This window comes from Corvus kubaryi, unplaced genomic scaffold, assembly GCF_017639235.1.
Source record: "Corvus kubaryi isolate FWS band 111438036 unplaced genomic scaffold, C.kubaryi_AGA036_p1.0 37300, whole genome shotgun sequence".
Lineage (NCBI taxonomy): Eukaryota > Metazoa > Chordata > Aves > Passeriformes > Corvidae > Corvus > Corvus kubaryi.
In genome coordinates, this window is record NW_024581093.1 from 7,223,032 (window position 1) to 7,240,848 (window position 17,817).

Sequence of the window (17,817 nt, forward strand, 5' to 3'; positions counted from 1 at the left end):
CTCACTGGATGGTGGCTACTGGCACCTCTTTCTTCTCAGAAAAAAAAAAGATTTTTTATTGCCTGTAATATCATCTACCAGCACTAAAAGCTCTCACAATTTTAAATAAAAACTCAGTAAAATTGGCAAGCCAAACACCCTCCTGGACTCAGGAAACTCTACTTCTCTGCCATTGCCTCCTTTTGCTTGGCTTTGATGGCATGGATAGAGACATGGGTGGGAGCAGGGCCGAGCTGTGATCCAAATGGAGTGAGCATGGCTGTGTCCTGCTGTGCCCTTCCTGAGGAGGACTGGGCAAGGAGGTTTCTCCTCTGGAGGACAGCAGATGCTGGCAGTTAGGAGGGAGCAGGATGGGACCCTTTTTCCTTCCCAAACATGTAAAGGGTTCTTTTGGAAATGTAAGTCTGTTTGTATCTTCTCTCATTCCTGGATGCTCCTCTTCCGCTGCGCAGTACAGTCCCCTCCTATCCCTACTGGTAAAACCTCATCAAACCAGAAGCAATTTCTCTGGAGGACAGTCTTGCTCCAGTTTTACTGTCAGACTAACTAAGGAGTAACTGGCTGTGTTCAACACATGACCTAACAACCTGGATACCCAACTGAACATCTGTAAGGTGTATTCAGCAGTTAAGAATGACTTAGTATCCCCCTTCACGTAAAGGAACAAACATCTGCCCAGGGAGGTTCCAAATACAGAAAGGTGGGTGACAACCATGTAGCTACCCTGAGCATTTACTGTAGGATTGCTCCTGTGTGTCACTTGATTCTCCATTCCCACGATCTCCGTGTAAATCAAGAGTAATTCCCCTCTAATCAGTGGAGTTAATCTAGTCTTAAACCAACCTGTAGGAAAATGAGGACTTAATTATACATAGCCAACATAGGGGAATTATTTCTTCCTAAGGGAAAAGTATCTAGCAACAGTCACACCATCAACACAGATACAATGTCTTGCAAACTAGAAACTCCTACAGCCCTGGAAAGGGAATAGCACAGCAAAAAGGAGGAAATGTGTTCAAAGCCTGTGGGTGAGAATTTCTTTGGCTCCTGAGTGGGTTTTGACACTCGGAAGGGATGTGCTGTGCTGCCTGGAGCGATTCCGGGGTGATGTGACGCAGATGTGGGTCTCTGGTGGAGAAGGATGAGGTGTCCTGGGGCCCCCAGCAACTATCAAAAACCCTAAACCAGACACAGGTTAATTCGTGTATCCTGCACTTTTTTCCTCCACATTTTCTCTCTCTGACGACAAGGCTAAACACTGCCATGGTGCAAAATGATACTGTTTCACAGCAGATCTTGAGGCTTTGTTGTTTCTAACCTTCATCTGGAGCTTGATTCTTTCCTTCCTTTCAATGAAACACCAGGAACTCCTGCCCAGTCACCTGCCCCAGCAATTCTGACCTGGGTGAATGGCATCTTTGAGCTCCTGCAGCCCAGGGTGAGGCTGGTCCCTGCTGCACTGCCAGGCACCCTCACATCCAACTCAGTGGGTGACGCTGAGGTCAAAGCAGTAATTGTAGCTGTTAAATGAGTTCCCTTGTGGTATCTTTAATCAGTTATTACCAAGGTACACAATACTGATTAATAACCTCAGTAAAACCTGTATTCGGGTAATAAAGTCTTCATGTGTGGCAGACATTCTGCCATCCCCATGATTGATGCAGTGCAAGGGACACGTTTTGAGGTGCCACCATCTCACTGTGCCTCTGTGTGAGGGAAGGCAGCCATTGCACTCTCTCCCAGCCTACGAGAAGCAGCTATTCACTTTGCAGGGACAGGGTGACCCTTGGGTGGTGTGGGGCTTAGATATGGCAATGGCACATTTTAGCTTCCTTAAGGGCAGTGATCAGCTGGGAGCTCTGTATCCTTGCCTCACCAGCTCAGCAAAATTCCCCTTTTGGAAGGATGGGATTTCACAGCCATAGGCCATGAAATGGCTCCTCTGCTCCAGTGTGTTCCTTTGTCTGGGTTAATTTCAGGGTGTGAAGGGAGCGGGCTGTCAGGGACGCCTTCACACACCGCCCTGCTGAAGCTGACAGTGAAACCTGCTCTCACAGAGTGGCAGGCAGCTGAGCACCCGGGTTCAGTGGGCTCTTGGACCTGGCACTCCTGTGAGGGCACCTGACATCGTGTCCCTTGGGGGCTCAGTTGCTTTGGGGTCTGTGCCCAGAGCAGACCACAGCAGAATACTGTGTCCTGAGTTTATGAGCATCTACTGTAAGCAAGGAACATGTTCCATGTCCCGTGTCCGTCCTCTCCCATGTGCCTGGACACAGCAAAGCAGCTGCTCACTCTCTCCTTCCTCCACTCCAAGCTGTGTCAAGCCCAGCCTGCCTGTGCTCCTGCCATTTTGGAGCAAAGACTACCCCTCACCACCATCCCTGAACAAGCATCATACAACAGAGCCAAGGGATATGTTTTATGCCTTTTTGTGAGTTATGCATCAGAGATCTCTTTAAGGCCAGGAATACCCTATACAAATGTTTTCATTTTACATCTGGAGACATTCAAATAATAGGAACATCGTAGAAGGCATGTGGAAAATAAATATTTTTAATGGCATTCTTAAAACTGGTGAGCAAGCAGCATGACTCAGCAGTGCTTCCCAACACTTCCCAGAAGAGATGGAAATAAATCTGCTTAATAACTGACATGTATTTGAAATGCACTGAGTAGTTAGTAGTTATCTGCAATTGCTGCTTGGAGAGCTGACTTGCAATCATACCTAAAGGCAACATCCTGCCTGCACAAGGCTGTGGCCAGATGCAACCTGAACTTCAGTCTCAAACCTGGTGGTGACTTTCTGGAAGGACTTCAGCGAGTGCCTGATCAGCCATACAGTCAGAAATGTGTATAGGCATCTTTGAAGCCTCTGCCATGTCAGTGTTTAACTTCAGTGCCTCCGTTGCAAGTACATCACATACCTAGATGTATTTTTTTGTCCTGACTTACAGGCCCTTCAATCCCTTTCTGGACAGAAAGGCTCTAGTGAAGGACAGACAGTATCTGCCTGTGCTCACCAACACCAGATGCCACCCAGGGCAAGACCACTATCACCTGCTCTGTGGGGAGTGGCTGTGCTGAGCCCCTTTGGATAGGATGGAATCTGCCTTGGCTTGGCTGTGCCATCCACCAAGAAGGAGTGAATGGAGTGTGCAGCCAGGTCTCTCCTGACCCGGGATCCAGGAGCTGCCCGGAAGCCCCTTTTCAAGCAACAAGGTTTTCACCTTCTCAGGGCTCTGCTCCAGCTGCCAAGTATTTTTGAACACTTTGTCTTTTGTGCTGTCCCACTCTGGTGCTTTCCAGGGGCTCCTGGAGAAGCCGTCTTCCATCAGTATCTTGTGGGAATGGAAAGCAGCACTCCACTTCCCATTAATTCGCCGCAAATGTTACAGTCCCGTGTCTGCTTCACCCTCCCCTCTGTGCCTCTTCCCTGTCACACCATGGCTCTGGCAGCCCTAATTGTGGCTGCATTTGAATAATAAATCACACAGCGGAAGACAGGCAGCCCTTCTTCCAAGGAACAGGGACGGGTGGGGTTTTTTTCTTCTTTTCAAACTAAAAATATTCCTTGTATCATCCAAAAAATCAGTATCAAACACATAAAGCTCATGGAGGAAAAATACATCACTCTCTCAGTGAAAAGAGGGAGATTGCACACAAGGAGGAGGAGGAAAGCCTAACCTTGCTGTGGCACAGGGTCTGCATTTTCACAGGTGAACAGGGTGTTGGACACTTTTAGGGGAAGTGAGGATCCTTTTTGAGGATGCTTTGGAGGACCAGTGTTGTTAATTCCTCAGAAATCAAGCCTGAAATGGCAGCTGACGGCAGAAGCACCATGAAAAAACTAACATCTCTAAAGATGGATTTGCACCTGAAGAGGCTGTGTTTTCCACTATCCAGGGAGCAGACAATGCCAGAAGAACTCATCAGAGATGCTTTTCTTGCTGGTGGTTGGCCAAAGAGGAAGGCAATACCCATAATTTTAAAACTTTCGGGTATTTTCTATTTTCACTGATCCTCCCATAAACAAACGTCCTCAGACCTCTCTTATCCCTCCACTCATCTAACACCCATAAGGATGGGTAGTCCTTCAAGTGCAGATTGCCCTGCTCTTTCATGATGTCATGGAGAGAAGAGGGAAAGCACTACGAGCCCAAGCTCACCTCTGACTTAATTCCCTTTCCTGGCACCAGTGGCCACTGCCTTGTCCTCTCATTGTGTCTCTCTGGGAATACTCAGGCACCATCTTCTTTAAAGCCTTCTTTAGGTGATGAAAGATGTGATTAGACTCAGTCTGGAGCTTGGAGTTGGAAAGATGTGACTGTGGTCTCTCTCTAATCAATGATCCCCTGAAACATCTCTTTACCTTCTGTTTTTCTTCAAAAGAAAATGAAAAGGCTAGTTTTAATTGATGGCATCTGTTCTAGTCAGGGCTTTTGTAGGACATTTAGCTACAAAACTCATCTCAGAATTGGGAAGGCAGCATGGACAGCAAGTACCACCAACCTACAGTTCCTGGCTGATGCCAGGTGTTCACCAAAGAAACAGATCTGGTGGCATTTTAAGGTGTGACCACATCTCTTATTCTCATCTGGCTCACTTAGAAATGATGCTGAAGTGCTTCACAATACTTTTCTTCCCTAGAAATGTGTTTCTTGGGAGTGGACTTCTGACTGCACAGAGGCACTGGAAGACCAGGTGAAATTCTATCCCACTCTGTCCCCTGACTGCTGCCCATTCATAATTGGTGTCCAGGAGAACCCAAAAAGCAAACCCAGTGTTTACTTTAGAGAGAAGGTTGCCATGCCAACACCATGGATATCATCCTGAAACAGGACCAATGTGACAAACATCATGCTGGCATGTCAACGCTCAGCAAGGTGGCAGCTTCCAGCGAGCCGCCTTCCACACGACACGCGTTTCCTACGTGCTACGCGACTGCTGCCCACGCTGCCCTGCCTCCTTTTGGATCCATTTCAAGCGTCTTTTTTCATTCTTCAGGAATTTTAACTAAAACTGGTATACTGGGCCACCCTGGGGAAGTTTGGGATTTTAGAGCTCTTGTGAGTGATTGACAGTCTTCTGCTGAAAGAAAGGTTACTGGTATAGCCTCTGGTGCAGCACTGGCCATGTGGTTCAGTCGCTTGCCTAGAGCATCCAGCTGTTTCTACTACTACTACTACTACATTTTCTGGCCATGATGTGTTAATAGCCATGACTCCAGCTGCTTTTGTCTCTCTTCTGATCACTATCTTTATTAGCAGCATGAGTACAGCAAAGCAGACACCAGTTCTGGGGGAATTTTTTTGCTATGTGAAGATCGCTGTATGTTATAGACTTGATGATCACGACGTCAGCTCTGCAGGAGCACGGGGCCAGGCTGTGCTGCTGCTGCAAAGCAAAGTCTCCCAGGTCCATCCACGGGTCTCAGCTGACTTGGCTGGGATCCCTCCTGGTGATGAGGGAGTTTGATTCTCCCTAAGAGGCAGAGCAAAGACATGGAAGTAAACCGTTCCAAGCTCTTTCAGTTGGCACAAAGGGCTATCATAAACTGCCTTTGTGCTCTGCTGTTAATTTACTGCTATCATTTATGAGGAAAGATCTTTTATTTTCAGGGGCTCAAGGGATTTCCAAAGGAGGGAAATACATTAGTGGAATGTAGAAACTGCTGCTTTGGTTAGAGAGACTCCAGAAGTGGTGCTGTGGGGCATGTGGGTCATGCCCTGTGACCACGCAGGCAGAGCTTACTCTGGGCTTTCCCTTGTTCTTTGCTGTCTCCCTCTTTCTCCCACACCCTTGTTTTTCAGCAAAGATTTCAAATACATTGGCCATCTTGGCCAGCAACCACAAGTGTTTCTTGAATGAGCCAACCATCTCCCTGGCAACAAGGCAGGCTGTGACAATAACAAGTGCTTTCCTCTCTGTTTCATGTTTCCCCCCTCTCAAGAAATACCCTGCCCTTTATTTGTTCCCTACTGCTCAGAAATACGAATGATGGCAACTGAAATGCACCTTGTGCAAGGACCAAGAGGGAGGTGTGTGAGAATGATGGCTTCACCCTCAATGGAAAAGTGACAGACCTTTACGAAGGGCAGGCTGAAATATTTGTCCTGGACTGTTACTTGGGTATTTGTAATACAGTACAGTAAATACGATTTTATGTGAGCTGTGACTATTGCGAGTAGACATTGTCTGCAGCTGGATATCCGGACGAATGCTGACACCAGGTACAAATGGTGCGTCTAGTGCCACCTCTTTATTCCATTTTCCCTTTTCTTCCACTCCATCCTGCTCTTCTACAAAGCAGTCCTAAGTTCCCATCACTCACAACAGCAGATCAGCAAGGACTGGCTGCATCCTCAGTGAAGCAGCACAAGCCCAGGAATCCTGTGTCCATCCCCCAGATCACCCAGGTAGCTAACAGAGGCTTCCTACCAGCACAGCAGTGCCTGATTAACCTCACCTGCCCACCCCGAAGTTATTAGCAGCCTTTTTGCATTTCTGAGAGAGCTTGGGTTAGGGACACACAGTAGGAGCCAGCTGGTCTAAACAGATACCTGACTCAAATGAAGTAGCACAGTATCTTGAGCTGATGAGTACAAAAAACCAGTTACACAGGAGCAGATCTTACAAAAGAGAGATCCTCCCCCACACTCCTCCCCTCCAGTGCCTGGAAGGCAGCAGGTGACAGCGACTGTGACTTTGCTCCTGCCACTGCCAAGCAAGAATGAGAGGAAGACGGCAGCCCCTAAAATCCCCTTTTGGCATGTGCAGAGGGGAAGGGGCTGGAGGCACCAGGTTACTACAGGCACCTCTCTGTTCAGAAGCAGATTTAATGTGGACCTCTTTGCCAGTCACCCCGGGTGGGCTGTTCAATTACACTACAGAAGGGTTTTTTAAAGGACACTAGCCAGTATTTTTAAATGTCCCGGCACATCTTTGTTTGGCTCACAGTTCAGGAGTTGCATACTGTACATAGCAGAAGGTCACCACAGACACATATTGCTACAAAGTCCAAAAGAAAAAAAGTCCCTATCAAAATATTTTAACACTTTAGCAGCTTTTTAGTTTTCCCTTTCATAGCTGAAGCAGAGACACGTCCAGACTCACACTGGGAAAAAGTTCAGTGTGAATGTCACTGCCTGCCACCTCTGGACCCCAAGTACTAAACCTGTGACCTGTTGCCTCAAACACTTGGATCTGAGCCATGCAACTGATATTTGGATTCTCTGTTGAGTACTTTCTGAACAATTTCAGCCTGTTTCTGTCTGGTTTATGAAAATATGAGCATGCTCCACAGCTGCTTTCATACCAGCCTGCACAGGGCAGGATGCCCATTGCAGCCTGGGACAAATCCAACCGAAAGACATGCCCCAGGCCTCCCAGCCTGGCTGCAGCTCTGGCATTTCATCTAAATGGGATTGCAAGTCTGTATTTCCAAGCAGCTTCTGGTGTCAGCATTGACCTACAGAGGAAGAGACTTTATGCTGCTTCTGGCTACAGTTTCTGAAGCCAGACTTCAGAAACAGATCTTCAAATAGAGATACGAAAATCCATCCTTAACCTGCCCTTCCTGCTTGATCCTTTTCAAACACTTGGACTGACTTTTAGATTCCTGGTTTCCAACCTCCATTTCCCATTTGCTCTGCCTGAGTACACTGAAATGGAATCAGTGAGGAGCTTGTTTTATTAATACATTTGCACTTTAGAGGACCATTTAATCCACAGGCTACATGTTACAGCCTGACTCTTTCCTGCCCGTTAATCTGATTATCAAGTTAAGGACTGAGTAGTGCCCTACAGACCAGCTGGGGAGTCCTGAGTAGGCAGGCTGGACTAAGCCTCTGCCTCTCTTCCTGCATGTAACCCCTTGGCCTGTCAGGGATCCCGACCCAGGGCAGGGGTGGCCCTGGAGATGAGCAACACCCACGGATGCCACTTCTCCTGCAGCTGGCTCCTGTCTCCTCACTGACGGCTCCTTTTCCGCCCGCCCTCCTGTAACACATGAGGGATTTGACTTTGCACTTGCACAGCTTTTCTGGAGTTTCAGCCTGACCTTCCATGCTGTGTGCAGTGATAACGTGCCGGGAGCTGGCAGGATGTGCCCCTGCCTCCCATGCTGAAGGACACAAACCAAGGACCTCGGTGCTGCCCACAGGCCATGAACCTTTCGTGAGCCGGGCACAGCTGCAAGAAAATCCGCTGCCCTGGATGAGGAGCACACATAAAAGTGAAATCCAGACTGTTTTGTTCTCAACCTGGGGACAAGTCCTTATCAGCAGAGAGGGTCAGCAAGACCTGGAGCATATGGTTTTTGTGATTTATTTTGTCTTTTTAGGTCCTATTTCCTACATTGATCTCACTTTGACCGTCAAAAGCAACAGGGTTTAGTCTTCCCCCAGTTTTTCAGTTCTGTTAGACTAAATACTGGAAGTACAATTATGGGCAGGAGAAAAATGAGAACAGTGAGAGGATTTGTTTTTTTTCACTCAATAACAACATGCATTTATTAAGTAGAGGAAGGTTTTTTCGCTTGGTCAGGGTGCCATTTGGAAGGGATATGGGTGCAGATCCATCTTCCAGAAAATGGGATGGGCAAAGCAGTAACAGCCAAGTGGTCTCTGGGGAAAACCTGTCCCAGGCCCAAGTTCTCTTCTTCCTTGCTGCTGAATCAGGCTGGAGCAGCCACAGCCCTGGCTCCCCTTCCTGAACTCCCTTCTCTTGGGGGCTTAAGTGATGAGTAGGGGAAAATCCCCCACTAAAAGATTTGCATTGGAAACCCTTGGCTGAGGAATGACTTTTAAAATAGAAAAGCTTTGCCTGAAAAGGGATGAACTACGCAGCATAATACTCAACAAATCGCCTGTTTAATGGCCTCTCTTTATAGCAGCTGCGTATTAATAACAAAAGCAGGGCAGCAGAAGCCATGTGCTTCTTTGTAAGATTAAAATAAATACTATTTCATACTAATACCAGCAACTTTCTGTGCCTAAGAGAAAGGAGCAAGTGGAAGGTCACAGCCTGAGAGAGTTGGTTTCCTTCGCCTTTGTCTGCTGCTGGATGAAGAAATATTTCTGCCATCTATGAAGGGAACAGATACCCTGAATCACCCTCCCAGACAGTGGTTTGGTTTATAGTGGTTTGTGGCAGGCTTGTCTGACACAGTCACCATGACACCATCGTAAGACAGGAGTAATTCCTCCAGAACTACTTATCTTAGGGGAAACCAGGCTGGGGAGAACTTAATCTAACTTGCTTTTTACTTTGCAAAGCATAACACAAGATCCCTATTGCCATAAAGCATAAATTGAAACAACAGTGGTTCACACTAGACATAAGGAGAAATCTTTTCATCATGAGGAATGTAAGAGCAGTGGAGCAGGTTGCCCAAAGAGGGTGTGCAGACTCCATCCTTGAATGATTTCAGACCCAACAGGATAGAGCCCTGAGCAACCTGGTTTGACCTCAGACTTTACCTGAGCAGGGGTTGGGCTCGACACTTCCTGAGCTCCTCTCCAGCCTGAGTTACCGTACAACCCTAGGAACATTTGGCATCTTTTCCATGGGAATATGAACGGACACAACATTCTGTTCAGCCCAGTACTCCACCTCTCATTCCTGGCAGTCCTGATAACAGCTCTCCTCCTCCACACCCTGTACTGTGCCAGGCCTGGCACTAAAGCAGTGATGAATTTTCCCTCCTCAAATTAGGAATTTAAGCATTAAAAAAAAAAAAAAGGATTTTACATTTTAAAGCTGTCTGCCACAGACTATTTTTCAGACATGGAGAATGATTTGTTTCTGTTTTCCCAGGCATAGGTTTTTAGCTGAACGAGATACGTTGCCTTGCTGAGAGCTGAGTCACCAAGTAATCAACAGATTAATGTATTCAATTTGAAAGCATCAGCATTAGTTCTCGGCAAGCTCACAAGAACTCCATTATGGTATCATCTCCATGTTTGGGATGGAAATGTCTCCAGGATTTAGAGTTCCTATGGGAAAATCCCTAGATGCAAAGAAATCAAAGTACCTCTTTGCAATTGGGAGAAATAAGGTACCTCTTCATACAGAAACACCACAGCAGGATTTTGGCATCCATTCTAGTGAATGCTTTTATTATCAACACTCAGATAAGGAGTTTGGAGTATGTTGTACATCTGTCATTTGATAGCTATCTAAAAATAGTCATGACCAACTCACTGGCATATAGGACTTTGCCTTTACCAGGTCTTTAATCTGAAATTATTTTATTTCCAGTAAAATCAAGTAGTTTTACTTTCTCTGGGATTGCTGCATGCAAAAAGGGTGGTTTTGACTTCACTCTAGGGTTCTGAGTTCCTCTGTGTGGGTTTGGTCTGAGCCAGAAATGCAATAAGGCAAGGCAGAGGCTGGCAGGGGCACCTCACAGAGGAGCCACTGTTTAAAAATAGGGAGCTGGTGAAAGTAATCACAGAGTAGCAACTGTAAAAGGACAGGCCTAGGTGTGTGGCACAAGAAGGCTGCCAGGCATCACATAGCTGTTCTGATAAGACAGATGCCAACGCTGCTGCCTAAGAGCCTGTCCATACCAACCTCACTGAAATAATACATCCCTTTGCAACCGAAGTCACTGTTTGGGTATGCTTAAATGGGGGATGTGTGAGTAGAAGCCAGTCGAGCCCCAATCACATTAATCCTAAAAGTTTTCCTACATTAGCAAGCTGGTGGAAGGGCTTTGAACGGCAGCAAGACTTCTCCCTGATTCATCCGTCCATGCAGCCTGTGTGTCCAACACATGCACAGGAGACAGGACACATGTTCTCACGGTTTCCTCAAATCTACCAGTACCTCTGTCTAGGCTGTCCCTAGACAACAGATTATTTTTCTGCCCTGGCCTGACTACTGCCAGGACATGAGAGATTGTAGCTGTTGTGACACAGTGGTCCCCAGGGCTACACTTCCCAATGTAAGTGTACAAATGGCACATTGCATGCAATTGCATCTGTTCCACAGACTGCATGTGCAACAGGCATACAACAGTGATGTAAATTTCCTCCTCTCCCTCCTTATCCCTCCAAGGTACTGAGATTGTGCAAATGCCTCCTGTTCATGCTCTGGAGTCTCTGGGTGCTCAGCTGTCTCTATGCAAGCAGTGGTGATTGTGACTTACCCGTCGTTCCTTATCACCGTACTCAATGCCCAAGGTATCCATGGCACGGACAATGGCTGCCAGTGACTGTATAGTGTTGCTGTACACCACTGGCTTGTACTGCTTCACGTCTTCTCCAGAGAAGCCATCCTCATGGATGATCCTGAAGAAAATGCAAAGGACAAAATCTCTTGAGAATGTAATTTCAGTGGAAGAGACATTTAAAAGACAGCTGTGCTCTTCTGAAGAGCACATCTGCTGGCTTGATTCACTCAATTTAGTCAGCATTTCTTTTTAAACCTTTCTGGTTGTTCACCAGTAGTGTGTCTGAGCCCAGTGCTGGAATTAGCATCCCTTTTGCTCTCTATCAAGAAGGTTTTGTGCACAGTTGGTGCATGTGGTACCTCCTTCCCAAATGAACTGCAAACACTGGAGCCTGGAGTACCTTGTGTTTGCCCGCTCAGCAGCCACAGCAGGGAGGTTTCCAGGTCCTACATTACCTTCCCAGTCAAGGTCTATGGAAATATGTTCAGTGCGGACAAACGACCATCAGATCAGATCTTAACGACTGAAACAAGTGAGAGAAACCCTCTAGTTCTTGTCTAGTCCTTTTAGTAGTAGTAACTCCTGGGGTACCTTACAAAAGGAACCAGATTCGAAATACCCCTGTACACACGGGGACTCGGGCATGGAGAGGGGAAGTGTCTTAGTTATGAAGCACTTTAAGTACTTACCCTCCACACTTCCTCCCCCCTCCTTCTCTCTCCTTTAGAATAAGTGCTGAGATTTTTTTTTGCCTCAAGGCATGTTATGTTATCCCTTCCCAAAGCAAGATGGGAATGTGACCCACAGTCCTACTAGCTCTGCACACTGGATGCTCTGTGCATTGGTCTCTATTAAACTCTGCAAAGGAACTATTTGATGGTGCAAGTTATTGCAGTCCCTTGCTCAGGTCAGAAGACTGACCCCTGTAATTTATTCATCTCTAAGTAACTCCAGAACTAAGCCTGGATGTGTCTACAAAACAGCTAGGATTTGCAAAGCTAATTGTGTTTGACAATAATTCTTCCCAGTGAAGACATAAGTTATGATCCTATCTTAAATGTCGGAAGAGAGGATGATCTACTTAGCTAAAGTGAAATCCTTGTTTGCTCATCCTCAGATGTCACTGGACAACAGAGGGTCCTTCAGTAACAGATGTGGTCTCTGATAAAACCTAGCACCCTTTCTGTAACAGGATTTTTGATTCCTTTTTTTTCTAAATCAGATACACACCAACAAAGGTCCTGACAAGTGCTCGCATCCCCTGGGAGAGAGGGAGGACTAGCTCACACCACGAGCTTGCAATAGATACAGTGCTGGGATGGAAAACAGGGCTGGATGCTAGCCCAGTGTTATTAACAGATGACTACATGAAGAACAAGGCTGGTAGAAACATGCTGACCAAGACAGAGATCTCCTTCCCTGATGTGAAGCTCACAGAAAGGTTTGCTAACACAAGTGACTGACTCTCTGCTGTCCCCACCACAACCTTTGCTTACTCAACACTGAACACTGAGCTCCTGGGAGGAGCTGCTCAATCAAGCCCTACATCCTGGAAAAACATGACTACAAGCAAAGACAGCCTCAGACAGACGATAATTCAAATCATTTGGTGATGAAAGTTTTAAGCTACTGATCTGAGAAATTGGGCAGAGCCCCCTGCTTGGGTACCCTCCAGCAAAGGCAAATGGTGCTGGTGTGCGGGAACAGCACAGGGGGCTGCTGGTTCCCCTCACCTAAGCTGAGGAGAACAGGGGTGGATGAAAACCTTTCTGACTTAATAAATCCAGACTTGCCAATTTGCCAAAAAAATTTCTATAGCTTGTTTTGATTTTGATGGAGCTATAGGCAACAGCAGATCTTGTACTCCGTAGCTGTAATTTTTTGTGAATCCAGTGATTGTGGGGAGGTTTGGAACAGTAGCATTTGAGTGATGGGGAAGGAGGTGGGGCAGCAGAGCCATGTATCAGCACTGGATCTCATGGATCATTTACTGTTACTCAGACAAGCTGCTGAACTTCTGGGAAATGTGTTCTTTGCCAAAAGGAGCAGTCAAACCCAAAGAGTTATGGGTGGCACAAGGCATCTGCATCAATTCTGTTTGAATTCAAGAGAGACTGTACAGCACCAGTGCCTCCCAGCTCTGAGCATGACAGCAAGAAGCACAGTAGAGCAGGGGTCCCACAGGAGGCAGGCAGGCAGTTTGTGAAAGCATCACCAGGAATAATTAATTCTTTCTGGGTGGTTGGCTAGCAGCTGGATTTTGGGGCAAGCAAGAATAAACGCTGGGTTTTTGGGCAACTAAGAGAAGGAAACATAAGAAGGGGAAAAGAAAAGGGTGAGGACAGGCACAAGGGGCAGTGTAATGGCCTCAAAAGGATGCTGCTGAAATTTATTTGGTCCAGCTGTTGGCCAGGCTGGAGGAGATGGGAGTGATGTCCACAGCTTGGGCTGGATTTGTTTCTGGCTATCACTGACAGACATCAACTCAGCAATTTAGAAGGCAAAAAGAGGGCTCAACAGCTGTATGGGGAAAGAGGTGAGCTTTGGTTTCTGGTCTTCCTCAGAGTTTAAACTGTTTTTAGCTTTGTGCCATGAAGTTGGTGCCTGACATTTTCACTTCTAAATACTCCAAGCCAGTAAGTTCCCTATCGAGTAACAGGGCTCTTGGTGCTGAAGAGGCAGAATTAAGGGATGGAGAGTGGCTCTGGGATCCCTCAGTGAACACACTGCAGCTGGGCAACAACACTGCCGCCGTTCAAACACAGAAGGAAAACTGATTCTTTTAAAGGGGGCAGAAAAAGCATGGAGAAAAAACACCCTGATTGTTCCTGTGTGAAATCTCTCTGGGAAGGCAGCCATGGCGATTGAAAGCAGCACTGTGGATGCCAGTATTGAAGTTTTGCTGTAGGAAGTACCTACGGATTAATCGATCACGCAGTTAGCACATTACCTAATATTTGTGCAAGCAAATCCCCCCTGACACAAAGCCTGCTAGGGCACTGTGAACTGGTTTATTGTCCTCTATGCTTTTCACAAATGTTTCTCCATTTGCTTGCCTTGGTGATCTGATGGCTCTAATCCCAGAGCAGCTTTTTCCATAGTCCTTTGGAAACATTCATGCTGCCACTCACCTGTTTGGGATACACCTTTCTTCTTGCCTGCTATTGTGCTTTACTGTCTAGAGGACATTTAAAGCTCCAACACTACTCCTGGGAGGTGTATTGCTATGGGACATGGCTTGAGCCAGCTCCTGCTGCCACAGGACATGAGAAGCAGTGGGGTTTGTGTGCTGTAGTGAGCTGTGACCATTAAAAACATACAGGTGTAGGAACTAATAGAAGTGAGCAGCATGCCAAGACTGTAAAATCTTTAAAGGTTTTGACAGGGTGAACTACTCCTTAAGCAACGTGCAAATTATGGGAGCAGAGGGTTTTCAGCACCAAAAAAGTGAATCCTCTGTTTTCTAAATGGCATATATTTTTCCCAGTGTCTGAATTACAAAGGAAACTGCTGCAAGCCACACTAGAACTGGTTGACTCCAGGGCAAAGGAAGAAAAGGGATTTAAGAGGATCCCCAGGGGCTGTGGAGGGGGGGGGGAGAGAGTGTTGTAATTTAAAAAAGTGATTCTGAGCAATTACAAAGCCATTTCATTCACCAAGTGACTAATAAAACACTGTGCTCTAAATGGAATGGTGAGAGAAAACTGAAGCAACCTGATTGCCTAAGGTACCCATAAATGCCTGCTCCCCTTCCCTCAGCTGCTAACAGCAAAACCCATATGTTGGCATGTTGTGTTGTACTCATTTCAGAATGGCAGTAACAGGCAGGTATTTGCTGGAGAAAATGGTTCCACCACAGATCAGATCTTCTGCCATCCCCCAGCAAGTCATTAATCCTGAAGAAGTGCCCAGTGCCTCAGCAATTATTGCTTAATTACAAAATAAATGAAATACTTGGAAACAGGGGGTGCATTCTGCATAGCAGCTTGCTTTGGCTTCCGTTCAACAAAGCACTTATGTGCCTTCAGCCTTTCACTACACAACGAATGCATTAAGAAGGCAAAGCCAGAGATGATTCTGCCGCGTGTCCCTGCTGATATGCACGGCCCCAGCAGCTGTGGAGCAGCGGCTCTGACACACCACGACAGCTCCAGTGCAGTAGGGCTGGATCTCACCTGGAGGCTGATCTCACCACGGAGCCAGTTTGCCCAGCTCACTCCTGAGGGAAATACATGTCCATCATCCTGAAAACTTCCTGGAGCAGAGGCTACAGTCATCGTCATTCCCATACACCAGTTCCAGCCAAGCTATTCCAGCCCTTCCAACCTGAGCCAGGTTTAGTAAACACACTGACACTTGCCTACACCTTCTCCAAGCAGGTCCTCCTCCTCCTCTTTGAGGCACAGTGCCCCAGACTAGCCCCAGTCCTCACCTCTTCAGTCTGCCAAGATCATTTGAAGCTGTAAAGTTTATCCTCTGATATGCTGAAGCACCTCTCCCAGCTCCACATCAGTGCCAGGAGTAATGACGTATTTCCATCCATGTTTCACTGATGGAAATTTAGAAGGAAATTGACATGGACCCCAGTGGAGTCCTGACTGACAGAGTCCTCTGCTCTGATCATAGGCCACTGATAATTGTATACTTTGAGAATGAGTTGTGCTAGTCACCCATTTTTGTGTAAGACCTGTAGTAGGTTTATCTGCAGTATTTTTCCAGGTCACTTTATAAAAATCCAGTGGACTCTGACAAACCCTTCCCAAAATCTAGATATGGCACCAACTATTCCTCTCCTACTTCTGCTGAAAATCAAATGAGACTAGTTTAACATGCCTCATTTTTGTATAATCCATGCTGGATGTCACTCATCTCCCTTTTTATCTCCTACCTGGTTGCAAATTATATGATTGATAGTTCAATTCTCTTGAAAGCTTCTAGAAGTTGACTGGTCTATAATTCTTACTCCTCTTTTCTCCCTCTATATTTAGAGACAGGCACCATGTTTACATTTTTTTCCCTGCCTTCTGGTGCCTCACCTGCCCTCCAAGAGCTCTTAAGAAGTGTTTGTATTTCTGAGATGGCGCCTATAAGTATGTACTAAGAATTTCCTTAAACATGGCTGACCTGAAGACATTTAATCTTACTAAACTTGTCCTTTCTGTGCCAGAAGGAGGGAATGGCATGCTCAGCAGTGGAGATTTGTGGACATCCCTGCATCCCCTCTTGCTTCCAGTGCTCAGCATCCTCCATTCTTTTCATAGCTTCACATGCAGGTTCTTGTGCCCCAATTGACAATCCCTGTCTCGTCTCCTGCCCTTTGTCATCGCTCCAAAACCTCAAGCCAATGCCTCTGAAACATTTCCTGCAAAATTCAGGGAACTTTGTGTGGCTTCAAACTGTCTGCATCACTGTGAAAGACATACTTATAAACTTCCAATTGCCTACTAGAGAAAATAAAACCCATACTGTTTCTGTTTTACCTAAGATGATTTACTTTCAATCAGCAAGATGTTTCCAGCTGAATGAAGTTTTCCCATATCAATGCACATCCCTACAATTACAGTGATTTGCTTGAATAAAACCAGGCAAGAAATCACCAGGAGATTATTATACTCGAAGTGTATTGCAAGCAAATACCTTACAAATGAACGGTCCAGTTCCTATAAAAGCAGACCTGCTGCCCACTTTCACTGGGACAAATTAAGGAATTGAAAGGTCATTGCACAGCTTTCCTACAGAGCCCTGTGCCTTGGTGATGAGTTTCAGCTCTCGGGGCTCTGGGACACCGAGCTGGTTTGGGCTGGCAGTGGCACCACCCTGTGTGGCACCCACAGCTCCCCTCCAGCCTGGGTGGCTCCGAGCTCCTCAGCAGCATCTCCTTCCACCTCAGGAAAGCTCAGGTCTCCAGAGTGTTCCAAGTCCACATGACACTGTGGGCAGGGAAAACGTCCCAGACAATGCAAAGTGTGTGAGATGATGCTGGTGGGTGTAAAGTGCTGCTTAAAAGGGAGGAGGTGACTCGGGCCATGGCAGAAGGGAGGAGGCATTATAGGGACAACTGAGCATTCGCCCACAGACACATTTTTGTTCAGGGTGTTGAGAGTCCCATTAGTACATTCACGTTCATGTTACAGACTGATCAAAGGTGGATTTTTGATGGAGAATCTTGGAACAAACACATCACAGAATCTATTTTTCAATAGCTCATCAAACTTTTCAATTTTTTTCTTCTCCCTTCTCCCCCTATTTTTCTTTCAAAAATAATTTTTCTCATCTCCTACCCAGAATCAGGCAGGTTATTCTGGTGGGGCTGGGCAGAGCTTGAGTCAAAAGAAAAAATCTAATTCTGAAGAAAACTCCGAAATCTTTCTTTGTAAATGGGGAAAAACAGCACAAAAATCTGACTTTAATATGTAGAGAGGAGGATGATCAAATTCTGATGGAAAATCTCCTGCTAATCAGCTACTTTAAATTTATTTTTATCTTGATATGAGGTTAAAAACTTTGTTTACAGGGGAGTTATGAAGCTAAATTCCAGTGATTCTCTTCTCACTCATTTAATAGCCTGAAATGCGATTAAAAACTCCTGGATTATGTTAAACTAAATCAATGCAGATGCCCATGACCTTGTGTTCAAAGAC

General features: G+C 46.2%; 1 protein-coding gene across 2 annotated transcripts in view; it reads right to left on the bottom strand.

Annotated features, from left to right (window-relative positions):
* The window catches only part of GNAO1 (G protein subunit alpha o1), a 145,624-nt gene that overhangs the window by 82,584 nt on the left and 45,223 nt on the right, over positions 1 to 17,817 (bottom strand). For both annotated transcript variants that reach the window (XM_042027406.1, XM_042027407.1), the window contains exon 3: positions 11,153 to 11,294. In XM_042027406.1, the coding sequence (XP_041883340.1) occupies positions 11,153 to 11,294 (142 nt within the window). The remainder of the gene's footprint in view (positions 1 to 11,152; positions 11,295 to 17,817) is intronic.